General features: G+C 39.3%; 1 protein-coding gene across 3 annotated transcripts in view; it reads left to right on the top strand.

Moving 5' to 3' along the window:
* The window catches only part of NELL1 (neural EGFL like 1), a 299,478-nt gene that overhangs the window by 73,597 nt on the left and 212,595 nt on the right, over positions 1-13,286 (top strand). For all 3 annotated transcript variants that reach the window (XM_076343825.1, XM_076343826.1, XM_076343827.1), the window contains exons 8-11: positions 191-325; positions 1,174-1,276; positions 4,778-4,851; positions 11,691-11,790. In XM_076343825.1, coding sequence (XP_076199940.1) covers positions 191-325; positions 1,174-1,276; positions 4,778-4,851; positions 11,691-11,790 — 412 coding nt within the window. The remainder of the gene's footprint in view (positions 1-190; positions 326-1,173; positions 1,277-4,777; positions 4,852-11,690; positions 11,791-13,286) is intronic.

A 13,286-nucleotide genomic window follows, 5' to 3' on the forward strand; every position in this document is an offset into this window, starting at 1 on the left:
TGGCATGGATAGCTCCATCAAAGCCCGAGGAGTAGCGTTAGTTTATACCTGCTGACATCCTGGTTCAGTGTTTCAAAGGTTGTAGTCAAACTTAGGTCGGCTAAAAATAAGTATGCTGCTTTCTCATATTTGCTTTTTTAAACCGTGTGTTTGAATTGCAGAAATCTCATCAAGTTACTTTCATTTATAGTTAAATTATGCAGAAACAAGACTGAGTCAATTGGAAGACTGTCACTGTGAGAAGACTTGTCAAGTAAATGGATTGATCTATAGAGACAAAGACTCATGGGTTGAAGATGATCACTGCAGGAATTGCACTTGCAAAGTAAGAATTTCTCTAGAGTTTAAGGAGTAGGACCTAATTAAAATGTGAAAATGGTCCTTGAATGCATAAGGTTAACTGAGAATTATTCTGTTTTTATTATGCATCTAGTGGCAGTATGAACAATAGGGAGGGACATGGTAAAATAAATAAAAAATTGACATTGCTTATGTGCAAACTTCATAAGTAAAATGTGTTTTCCCTTGACAACGCTCTCTTATTTGTTCTACTTATATCTGTGAGGACTTTACGGTTTTGGGGTGAAAGTGTGGCATTGTCTGTGTTTGGTTTGGAATTGTTTTCGCTGCAGTAGTTTTTTAAAAAAGGAAACATTATCTTAATAGTATTCATAGATGCCTAGTTGCATCTTGCATGGTAACAACATGCAGATTCTGTTTTCAGTGTTTATCACTGAAAAATCGAGGAGCAGAAGAGAATTAGTATGTAAATCTTGTCTTGTTGAAATTATTTGATAAATATCTGAAGAGAGTCTTTGTTTGCTCAAGAAAATAGAAAACTGATTGTTAAAAATCTCAAAGATGATTGGCACAGCCTACAGAAAGTGGTGCTTATGTTTTTGTAAAGATGGGCTTAGGTTTTCCACTTAATGTGCTTTGCTCAGGGAAGGTGGGGTAAAACCAGTAATATATATCAAAATGGGGTGGTTCACCTTCAGATGCATTTTGATAGAAGTTTGTAGTTGGATAGGATTAAACTTGTTACTGAAGGATGGGTCTGTAATACACAATGTTGTTTTCATCTACTTAGTTTTCTGTCTTCTGTGTTTTGTATAAAATACTCACTAATTACAAGAGTCGTAGTTGAATTTTGTCTTAAAAACCTTTGCTTAGAGTGGAGTTGTGGAGTGCCGAAGGATGTCCTGTCCCCCTCTTGATTGTCCTCCTGATGCTCTCCCAGTGCACGTGGAAAGCCAGTGCTGCAAAATATGCAAGGGTAAGTAGGTCAAACAGGCCTTTTAGTTTCACCCTCTATTTAAGCAGTCCGGAAAGCAGGCGCATTTTATAATGACTTTCATAGGTCCTGGTAGTTCAGGTTACATGAGTCACAGTGGCAAACTTGATTTAAGAAGAAAATAAATAATTGCTGAGAAATGAACAAGCATTGCAAATTTCTAAGAATCTCTTTTTACGTATTGTCAGTGGAAAATTATTCATCTACTTGTTTGGGGCTGGGAAGCCTTACTTGACTTCAGCTTGTGTCTCCTGTTGATGTTGAGGAGCATCAGGCCTATGGTCTGAACTTTCTGTAGCGATGAGTAATAAACTGAGCTGTTATCTTTTTGCCTATCTTTTATTTTGGGTTGGAAGGTTGTTCTTTAAAATAAACATGACAGAATTTCAGACCTTGAGTTAGTATCGCTTTGTGGAGTGATGGTTTGCTGTAATTAATTTCAAAATAAATTTATGAGAAGAAAGAAAAAAAGTACATTTTATGATCAGTGTTATTGTCAGCTTTCAGTTCCTTCTTCTGGAGATGAAAGCTATAAGTAACATTCCTGAAAAGAATATTCAATATTTGTTGCCTTAATGGTAGTATAAGGGACAAAGACAATTTATGTTTGGAAATTTTAGCTGAATACTGATGCCAGTCTTACCTTAAGAAGCACAAATTAACTTCCCTCCCGTGCCCCCCGCCCCGCAATTCTTGGAGACTAGTAAACGTCATGCATGAGTTTTTCAATAATTCATGAGACAGGGATGTTGAATTATTTTAAGATTTATTAGGAAAATAATAACACTTTCTTTAGCATTCTGTCACCTTTCTTCAGTCACTGAATTCATTAGTCCCACGGACAAACGTCCTTTAGCTGTGATCTTGCACTTGCTCTTGTTTACTCATGTCATCTCATTTCTCTCAGCTATATGTCGGCGTGAGTATTCTGCTTACTAAAAGATGTTTATGAACAGAGTACTTGGGTGGTAAAGTGCCTATGCTGGCCTGTATTTTCTTTGTCTCAGAATATTTTTATTTGTAACATCGAGAGTGTATAAAGTTCTTTCATGAAACTGGATGCTTCTCCTGACGTGCCTTTGCTGACATGCATGTATGCACAACGGTCAAAATCTGACACAAAGGAATTGCAGGGCACAAAATTGTAGATTCAGTGTAAATCCCCATGAGTAAACTGTGTTCCTGTTATTTGTAATAGAAAGATGAACAATCAAACTTGCCTTTTATCAGTGATTGGCACAAACTTGACTCGTTATTCTGACAAGAACTCAGCATGTCAGTCAATGGGAAGAGATGTATGGAGGTTGATTGACATTGATTGTAAATGCCAGCTCCTTGACAGAATGATGTGCTAGGGCCAGTCAGTCACTTTTGGGTAGATAGTAGTAATTGCTGAGGCTTTCCAAAGAGCTGCACCGCAGGTGTTAATTTCTCCATGCTTTTTCCTATTTAGCTCTGATAGAATCATCAGCTGTAATTTGCCGTCTCTAGGGATTATTGAATGGCTGGATTATTGAACAGTTTCCTGTCTTAGCTGAGGGTTAATGAACAAAGTAGCTGTAACGTCTGATATGTTAAGGGTTTTAAAAGTGAGGCAGTTCTGTTTTGATCCCTGCCATTTTGTGTTAGCCTTCCAACTAATATTTGACAAAAGACTGTAATTTTGTTTAAAATCTCATCATTTTTTCTGAGTTGTGCGTTGACTTGCTTTCTGGTGTGTCCATTCTTTTGTTAAAAGCAGTCATGTCAGGAGAACAGACAGAAAGAAGAAGGAAATTTCTCTAATTCATCTTCTCCCAAAAATAGTTAGTGGGATTCCTAATTTAAACAAAGCTTCCTGATCTGAAGTTTTCTTTATAAGCGAGATCACAACTCCTCTGGCATAAAAACTGGGGCAGCTTTACAAAAATGAAGAAAACTAGGATACCAAAAGGAAGAACCTCTTTTTTTAAATGCGCTGTTGATGGTGGAAACTGAGTTGTTCTGAAAATCTTGCGCTCTTGTTTTTTTGTGTGATGGTGTGGTTTTTTTTTTTTTTTAAAAAAAAAGACATGAGCATTTTCAAGAGTGTAAGTTTAAACAAAAAGTCCTTAGAAGCAAATTTATGTCTGCAAGTTTATGAAGATTGACCTAGCAGTACTTTATGTTTAAAATTTGGGAGTCAAACTGGCTATGACAGTTGCTGCTGTGGAATACTCCTATTGGGAGCACCCGTAAGGGGTACACACGTGCACCTGTAAGTGCTTGGTTCCCTTACCTTGGTATTCGGGAGGGAAATTGAGGTAAAACAGTTACTAGACAGTCTGTGACTTCTTTTTTTTTTTAAGAACCAAGTACTTTGAACGCTTTCACTGTGCGTGTGCCTTGACTCAGGAAACTTCTAAGGCTTTGTTCAAATTGCAACATAGGATTCGTACCTTTTAGCTCTCCTTTCAGTGCCATAGGTCAGGCTGTTACTGATCAAGTGCAGAGCGTGCTGAAACACCACAACAAAAAGTTATTTTATCAGTGTTTATAATTGATCTTATTAGTAATGTAGAGTGCCTTTATGATGGATACTTGATTTGTGTAAGATCATAATAGTCCAACTGTTCTCTTTAATTAATGGATTTACTCTTCTCCTCTGGAATTGAAATTTAGACAGCTAGTTCCAAGAGGACTGTGATAGTTACGGTAATACGTGACCGAGCTGTATGCTACTGTGGCCGTGCTGGAGGTTACCTTCTTCATGGTGGCAGTAGTCCTAAGCTGGTTGTCTCTGCCTTGAAATGGATGAGGAGTCCTCATGTGTTCTAGTCTGTTGGCTCGGCTGCAGAGCTGGTTATCTTTAGCAGAAGGGTCAAAACTTGAGACAGGAATTCTTTAGTAGGTGCTTTCACTTTTCTGGGAAATCTGCTTATTTCATGTGTGTGTTAAGAATATTTTTCTGAAATAGATTTTTACAGTTTGTTGATTCAGTAGCGTCATTTGCTGCATCTAATCCATTTTCGCAGTGCTCCAGCAAGTTGAAGAGTTCACCTTTGTGCCCACAAAAAATCTGAAAGTTTAATTGAAATCTGTGACTATATTATTCTCTTGATGAACAGTACGATAATAAATGTCTCCAGTTCTTGAAGCGAGTCATGAAGACCTCTAGTAACACAAATACTGTAACTAATCTCCAGAATGTCAGTAATGAAAATGTTTTCTGTCGAATACTGATGAATTTGGTCCAGTACATATTGTCTTATGCTCTTATTCTTCCTCTTTAGTTTGGGTAAAGGTGCTACTTGCTCTTAAAATGAATTTATTGTTAGCTACATTATTGTAGTTACGTATAATACTGACTTCTGATGAAAGTAAAATGCATGATATACTTAACGTATCCATATTTTTTCAGTGTATGTGAATACTGGTTTTACTTTACTTTGCATTTGTTTACTATTTAAATACTGATTTAATTTATTTATTTTTAATCTCCCTCCTTCTCCTCTCAAATTACAGCAAAGTGTATCTATGGGGGCAAAGTGCTAGCAGAAGGTCAACGAGTATTAACCAAGAGCTGCAGGGAATGTCGAGTAAGTTTCAGTTGTATAAACTTTTCCTGATTTTAAATGTATGTGCGGTGTTCAAAAGTGACAGTGATAAGTTAGTGCATTTCTTTAGGCTTCCTTCATGCAAATGTGACATCTGTTGTCTTGAAAAGGTGACCTTGAAGTCAGTGAAAGCCACAAATACGAAAACAAGGCAGGAAAATGACCCTTGCAAGGTAATAAAAACATGGGCAAAATGACTTTGAGGGATGTTTCCTCTTTTATCTCCTGCTTTCATGAGCTCTAGAAAAAGGCAGCAGCGTCTTGAGCCAGTTACTAATTCCAGCCAAATTGCTAAAATATGAAGCAACCTGGTTTATATTGTTTGAGTTACTCTAGATTTGCCCTAGTATTATTTAAACTATAGGTAGCCCTGCTAATAATTGAGGTAAATTACTAAGTATTGGACTGGATTGGGGACTTGGCAAGTTCGTAACACTTAGTCAACTACAGTCAGTATTTAAGAACACAGGTAAATGGAGGCTGTGTTAGATAGGAACATTCAGGGAGTGTTAGTGAAGTAAGAGTGCTACATGGTGTGTAAGTGTGGCAGAAACCAGTTGTTGTCACGATCAGCCTTGGAAGAAGAGAGTAGTAGTAGATGATTAGAAAAGGGCCGTTGCTCTGCTGAGACATGTATTTGTTGTGAGTATGCGTGCGTTTTAAATATGATTTATCACTTCAGAAAGGCACAGCTATTTTAAACACATTCGCTCTCACATGTAATTCTCAAGTATTTTTGTTTTAACATCTTGTTGAGTTTGTAGAGGGGGAAGGGTGATAAAGGGGAGGCTTACAAATGTTGTTGACAGATCAGTATGCTAGAACAATTATGAAAAACATTTGGAAAAAGTGACAATGATCTGGTTATTGTTGTGCTTGTAGCTGAGTGTACGGAGTAGCAATTTTATGTTCGCTAATGAAAATGGACAATAACTGGTTGCAGATGTTGTGAAAGTAGCTTGTTATGCAGAATTATTTTGCTGCTATTAGTGTTTAGCTGTATAGGGGTGCTCAACATTGTATATACAAATAAGTGGGCAAGGTCGTTGCCTTGAAGACAGACTAAGGTGCCTGTTACAATATGACATAGAATGTTTATTTGGGAGGGAAAGTGAAATAAGATGAGAACAGGAGGATTTTCACATTAGAGTGAAAGCAGAGAGAGTGATCTGAATTATCAGTGGAACTTCTCTGTGATATAAATAAGAGCATTATATTCATCGTTATGAGTGTGATAATACATTCATGAAGATTAAAAGCAAATACTGACCATCAAATATCTGTCAGATTAGAAATGACTAAAATAATGATGAAAAGGGCTTTTGCATTTTACTTATTGTTAAAGGAAATTGATATGGCAATGCTCATTGCAGTAAAGTTGCAGTTTGTGTTATTTACATCTTAATGGATAGTATTGGTAAGTATTTGAAACAGCATATGTGACTGCAGTACCATGAAAAAAAATGAGTCTATGTTGGGGAAGAAAAAGGTTATTTCCATAGCTGTGTTTCAAGAAGACATTAAACCTCACTGGCAAAGCTTGTCATTCGTAATCGGGAGGGTTTCTGAGTGGGTGCTTACCTCTGCTTCTATGAGATGATGCGTCTCCAGACAGGAAGTTCATTCCATGTGTCTTCAGCATGACCTCTTAAAAACTGTAAGCAAAACACCCACTTATTTACTGCCTCAATTAGGAATGCTTACTAGATGAAGGATGAATGGCGATGAGTCAAACTGTGGCTGTACTCAATCGTTTTCTGTCCTGTGCGGGCCTACTGGTAGACAAGGTGTTGTATGAATAAAGGAGGGGCTTTGTGCTAGGGGAAGGACTATAAAAAATTTAATACGGTTTCATTTTCCAGACTTGAAAAACAGACATCGAGTTTGAAAAGCTGTTGATCCATGAAGGAATACAGTAGGGGGTACACATCAACTGTCAATTTATCAGTGTTGGTAAAGACGGCTTAAAAATCTTGGGGAGTAGCTCTTGTGTCTGTAAAGGAGGACGTAGTTGTAGATGGGGTAATGTCAAAAAGATGAAGTTAAAATTTCACATTTCAATTTTTATTTGAAGACAGTCATTTTATTCTTTGCATAGGTACTGATCCAAACATAAGAGGCTTTTAACTTTTATATTTTTTCCATCTCACAAAAATAATAATACTACTGATGGTTCCAGATAGATCAAAGATTTTCTTTATCAGGCTGTGAGCAGGTTTTTTTTTTATTTCTGAAAACTAATCCAGACTAAAAATGTATTTATGAAGCAAATCTTCTTAACACTCTCTAGATTAATCTACAATGACAAAATTAGTGCACATGTGTTTCTAAGAATCACAGAATGGTTGAGGTTGGAGGGGACCTCTGCAGGTCATCTTGTCCAACTCCCCTGCTTGAGCAGGGCCACCTAAAGCCAGTTGCGCAGGACCGTGTCCAGACGGCTTTTCAGTATCTCCAAGGATGGAGACTCCACAGCCTCCTTGGGCAACCTGTGCCAGTGCTCGGTCACCCTCGCAGTGAAAGTGTTTCCTGATGTTCAGAGGGAACCTCCTGTGTTTCAGTTTGTGCCCATTGCCTCTGGTCCTGTCACTGGGCACCACTGGAAAGAGCCTGGCTCTGTCCTCTTCGCACCCTCCCTTTGGGTGTTTATATGCATTGGTACGATCCCCCCTGAGCCTTCTCTTGTCTAGGCTAAACAGTCTCAGCTCTCCCAGCCTTTCCTCCTGTGATAGATGCTCCAGTCCTTACTTATCCTTGTGGCCCATGGCTAGTGTCTCTCCAGTTGTTCCATGTCTCTCTTGTACTGGGCAGGCCAGGACTGGACCCAGCACTCCAGGTGTGGCCTCACCAGCGCTGCGCAGAGGGGAAGGGTCACCTCCCTTGACCTGCTGGCAATACTTTGCCTAATGCAGCCCAAGTTACCGTTAGCCTTTTTTGCCGCAAGGGTACATGGCTGGCTCCTGTTCAACTTGGTGTCCGCCAGGACCCCTAGGTCCTTTTCTGCAAAGCTGCTTTCTAGCAGGGTGACCCCAGCATGCACTGGCACATGGGGTTGTTCCTCCCCAGGTGCGGGACTTTGCACTGCTCCTTGTTAAACTCCTCGAGGTTCCTGTCGGCCTATTTCTCCAGCCTGTTGAGGTCCCTCTAAAAAATGCAAGTGTGATAGTGCTTTAGAAAACTGCACCTTTCTGCATTCGATAAATGGTTATTTTGGTTTGTGGATTTCACCGATATGGTGACATGGCTCATTACAAGTCAATGGAAAGAATTCTATACCTTTTGTTGGACCGGGAGTTTACTGCTGATCAGCTAATTTCTGGGTTAATGCCTGTGAATGACATGATGCCTATTCATAACCTGAAGATGTGTTTGACAGCAAAGGGTACAAGAATAAATTCCTCTTCATTAATGCTGGGAGCGGGCAGTCAGAGTGCGCCATACAAATACTAGAAAGATGGACAGGGCCCCACTGACTTTCAAGAAGCTTGACTAAAAAGTTTTTCGTAAAGATAAAGAACATTGTCGTTCCTAGAGTGACAGCTAAGGATGCTATTTAGCACTTTCTCCTGAAAGGCTGATCAATAACAGCTAAAACAAGAGGGGAAACCCCCCCCAAAACAACAACAAAAACCCAAAGTAACCTTATCTGAAATCTTGTTATTTTCCAAAGCTGATCATCTGAGATGAGCTGTTTGTGGTTCAGATTTTCACTGCATGTCACTGATTAGGCTTATAGCAAATTCTTTTTTATGTACTTACCTTTGTAATTACAAGAAATTTCATCATCATCATCTTGTAAATATTTGACTCCAGATCTCATTCTTTGTGGATTGTATGTCACGGTTGGAGCTTGACCTACTTATTCCAGAAGAATGTCTTTTTGACATCTATTTCTGTCCAGATTCTATGACTACATATGTGAATTGAGTATAAAAAGTTAGCAATTTTTTATAAGGCTGTCTGAAGCAATAATTCTGAATTGTGAACTGTTCTTACTTAGTGGATAAAATCTGAAATCTAATGATGATAATTCTTATAATTGGATCTGTTCTAGTTTATAACAAATTGATTTTAATCCAAAGAATACTCAACATGGAAATACTTTAGTTGTTTTAAAACTTAATTACAAATATGTTTGATTTGTTTTCCCAAGATGCAAATTCTGCAAAAAATGGGCAACTTGGGGAAATAAAATCTTACTGTCATTAAATTAATGGAATTCTCAAGTTGTGGGTTTTTTACCTCCTTATGATTCACTAAAGAAGGTGTGAGCTTGGATTGAATTTGTCTTTAGCGTTTTGACTCATCCTGATCACTGATTTGACTTTTGTACGATTTCTTGATATCTTGCCATCTTTTTGACCAGATCTATTGTCAGTCAACGCTTTTTGTCCATATGTTGACATACTGTAGCCTTTCTGCTGCAGTTGTCTTGTCTGAGCTTGAATAGGCAATGAGTTACAGCCAGAGCTTTTCCAGCTGGTAGTTTGATAACGCGACAGTAAATGACGGCTCAGTATGTCTGGTTCTTTTATCACCTTTGCTGCTGCAGTTGCGCAGGCAACCGTGGGGGATTCCTCCTCTTCGTTTATGTAAGTGAGATCAGAAGGAGCCCTAATACCTCCGTTAATTTCACTGTTCTTGTGTGGGTACTTGCTTCAATGATGCATGCCGTATGTGATGCTGTAGGGAGCTGCTTTTTAGAGAAGAAAAAAAAGGGAAGAAAAAACTGATGCCTACGGCTTTTTTTTTTTAATTTTATTTTTCGTGACAGCAACTGATGCAGCTTGCCAGTAAAGACAATGGGGAAGTGAGAAAAATGACTTGGCCCTGCTTAGCCTTAAGATTGCAGTCTCAAGGGCAGTGACTAGCAGTGATTATAGAACGGTCAGGTTTGCGTTCCCTAGGTCTGCTGCACTTCTCGATTGTAAGTCCTGCTAGCTGCCGGGCACCTTGTGCATCATTTGCACCTTGTAGACTCAGCAGGTGTTTCTGTGTTCATAACTGTGTAGGGCAGCTTGATGCTGTGAGAACTAATTCCGGAGCCTGAAGCGACATAGCTGAATCAGTGTGGCACGGCTGGTGAGGCTAATTACCAGCAAAGAGTTTTACCTGTACTGGTTCTGGCACCTGAGCTAGTTTTTTGGCACAGTGTGGCACAGTGTCTTGTAGATATGAAAGCGAGCTTCTGGCTAGCGAGGGTGTCTCTATATAGGGATGTTTCTTCATACAGGGTAGACACATGGGTATTGTCAATATCTTCTGTTCAAAGTCATGTATCTGATCCCTCAGATTTTGAGAATGGTGGCTTTAATAACATATTTTGTCTTTTTTTGGTATTAGTTTTCCTCTGCTTTCTTAGTCCTAGATGTGTTTGAATCATATTTTTAAACTGCTCTCTGCAGTCACGATAGCTAGAAAATGTAATTTATTTCTTTGAAGAAAGCAGAAATTCTTGTTCCATCTTCTCGTTCCACCGTCTGAGGCATCATGAAAAATATTTTGGGAGGAGTGGGGACTAGATTCATATTAAAAAGGTGTATTGGCAATATAGCGGGCTGCCCGCTTTCTTAGCGGAGTTTCACAGTCCTTTGGAAAATGGGATTACTCAGGTGTGGACGGTCCTGTGGGATAGTTATTGTAGTTCCTACTGAGCAAAAATCCGGGTTGTTAATCTCTGCTCCACTTGCCAGTTTGCAGTGATGGCATAGCTGCAGAAGGGACGCTGAAGTTATGGTATGGGGAAGGCTGGAGGGGGATAAGGGAAAAGAGGAAGCTATTTTGGGACAAGATGTTACGAAACGACTAACTGAAGAGCAGGACAGCTGTTTGGTCTGGAGATATGGTGAAGCTGATTTCCTGGATGGGAAGAAGATGGAGTAAAATGTGGTGTAAAATCTCCCCAGAAAGGTTCTGTCTCTATTATTTTAGAAAATTTCTACCAGCAACTAGACTTCCTATATACAGTCTTACTCTAAATCTAGCAGAAATCAAAATCAGAGAAATATCTTGACCTAGATTAACATTTTATACAGCAATTTCTATATGGATACCTCAAGATGGGATTTCTGCTTTGGCATACCTTTGAAGGACCTAATTTTTGGAAATTAGGTGATTGGTAATTCTAAAGAACAGACACTTTTAATTGGACACAGCAGAACAACGCATGACACTTGAAAACGTTGGTCTTCTATCTGCTGTGTGTGTTGGAGTTGAATAAGTTACCAGAGGGTTATGCAGAATATAAAATAAGAGGAGTAAAAGTTGGGCTCGCATAAAGCAGGAAGACTGTTTTTAACAAAAACCTGGAGTGAAATTCTTTAATTCCTTTGAATACTTGGAAGGAAAACAACTATACTTGGAGGCAATGTATTTGGAAAAAGTACTATAGAATTTTGAGCTTAAGTCCCTCTTCCCTCTTCCCTCTTCCCTCTTCCCTCTTCCCTCTTCCCTCTTCCCTCTTCCCTCTTCCCTCTTCCCTCTTCCCTCTTCCCTCTTCCCTCTTCCCTCTTCCCTCTTCCCTCTTCCCTCTTCCCTCTTCCCTCTTCCCTCTTCCCTCTTCCCTCTTCCCTCTTCCCTCTTCCCTCTTCCCTCTTCCCTCTTCCCTCTTCCCTCTTCCCTCTTCCTCTCCTCGCATAGCAATGTCCGAGTAGATTACTTCAGTTTTGATGTTACGGTGTAAAGAATGAATTTAACTTGCTGCCTGCTAGTTTACCAGTGTTGTTACTAGAGATTACCAGTTATAGATTGAAAATTATGTGATCCTTGCCATTGCACATGTTTTCATCAATGTCATTTTTTAAAATGTTGTTTATTTTCAGAATGGAGTTTTAGTAAAAGTAACAGAGACTTGTCCGCCATTGAACTGCTCAGAAAAAGATCACGTTCTTCCAGAGAACCAATGTTGCAGTGTTTGTAGAGGTAAGCCAGAGACTATGCATGCTTGGAAGGAATATTAGTCGCTGATTCAACAGGGGGATACACTGGAAGGAGCAATTCCTTTTTAATGAGATATTAGATACCTCTATAAACCTGAGTCTATAATTAGCCTTCACGTAAAACCAGTCTGTGATATTCCTTTGGGCAGAAGACTTACAGATACAAAGCTGTAATTGCTCTGAATTAGAGAGGGGGAGGGAGAAAAGGAAGAGTTGGGGGAGAAAGGGCCCAGTATCTCTTAAGAACTCCCATTAGGAAGAAGTTAAGTTTGAAAAAGAGATATTTTTATGTTGCTTAAACTTGCAACTGCACTGAACGTATAGGGTTTTGGAAATGGATTTTTAAGCTCTCTATTTTAAAATCACAATAATAATGTTAAGATTCCAGTACTTGGAGGTTGATTTGGATCGGAACTCTCTCAGGACCCATTTATGAATTAAGCTGGACAATTACAGAGTAAAAATGAAAAAATAACCCTAGAGCCCAGAACCCCGTTTTTCCTCCTTGCAGTGGGGTGTTGAGATGCAGGTTCCTCTTGCTTGTTCCCTTTCAGCCCTGGTGAATCCTGGTTGCGTGCTGGACCAGACTGAACAAGCCATAGCTGAAGTGTTAGTTGAGGAAATCCCCTTAAATGAGGACAAAGCAGGTATCGCAAGGCTAGAGAACTCGAGCAAGCTTTCTTCTTCAAGTGTGTTGTAATCAGTGAGCTGTTGGGTGAAAGGTGTTAGAATAGTCATTCCCTGCGTATGTCTGTATTGTACCTCTGTTCCACACCTCTCCGTTGGTGCTGAGTCTCAGCTGAGCTTAAGGGGTGCCTGGTCTCTCAGAGCAGCGCTTGTGTGTTAGCCTTTAGTGATGCACCTCCGAAAGTTCAAGCAAGAGGTGTGCCAAATGAGCATTAGACGTTTCCAGGCTTAAATGGTTATTGGGGCCTGCTGGACTACTTGTCTTGCCTGTATGTAAATTCCTCCAGCGTCATTGTAGATGCCAATGAAGGGGCTCTGAGTCTCTCCCTTAGCCAGTAAATATTAATTAATAAATATGCATAGTTAAATATTTACTAAGGCCTTGAACTTGCAAGCATATGCACGTGGTTGCAGGGGCCAGCACGTTTGAGACTGTTTGCTGGATCACGGTCTAAGAATATACATGTTAATTTTTTTAAACAGTTTCTAGAAACATCTGTAACTATTTAAGCAAGCGGTAAATGTTGCTTCTTTGTCTCTCAGAGGGCTCAATGTCTTAATGATAGTTCTTAACAGATGGCCCAGTTTGATGTAGTGAAAAAATTATCTTCATTACTCAAAAGCATTAGGAATCTGAAAGCTTCAAAGTTGATGAAAGATAAGTTCTGTAATTATTCAGTTCTATATTATTGTTAGTGATAAGTACTCTTTTTAGATATTCATCCCAAGACTGGTTTTATTACTTCTAAAATAGCATGAGTATGTGTACTTATGTGATGGTCTCTAGAAGCA

Source organism: Aptenodytes patagonicus, chromosome 7 (assembly GCF_965638725.1).
Source record: "Aptenodytes patagonicus chromosome 7, bAptPat1.pri.cur, whole genome shotgun sequence".
Lineage (NCBI taxonomy): Eukaryota > Metazoa > Chordata > Aves > Sphenisciformes > Spheniscidae > Aptenodytes > Aptenodytes patagonicus.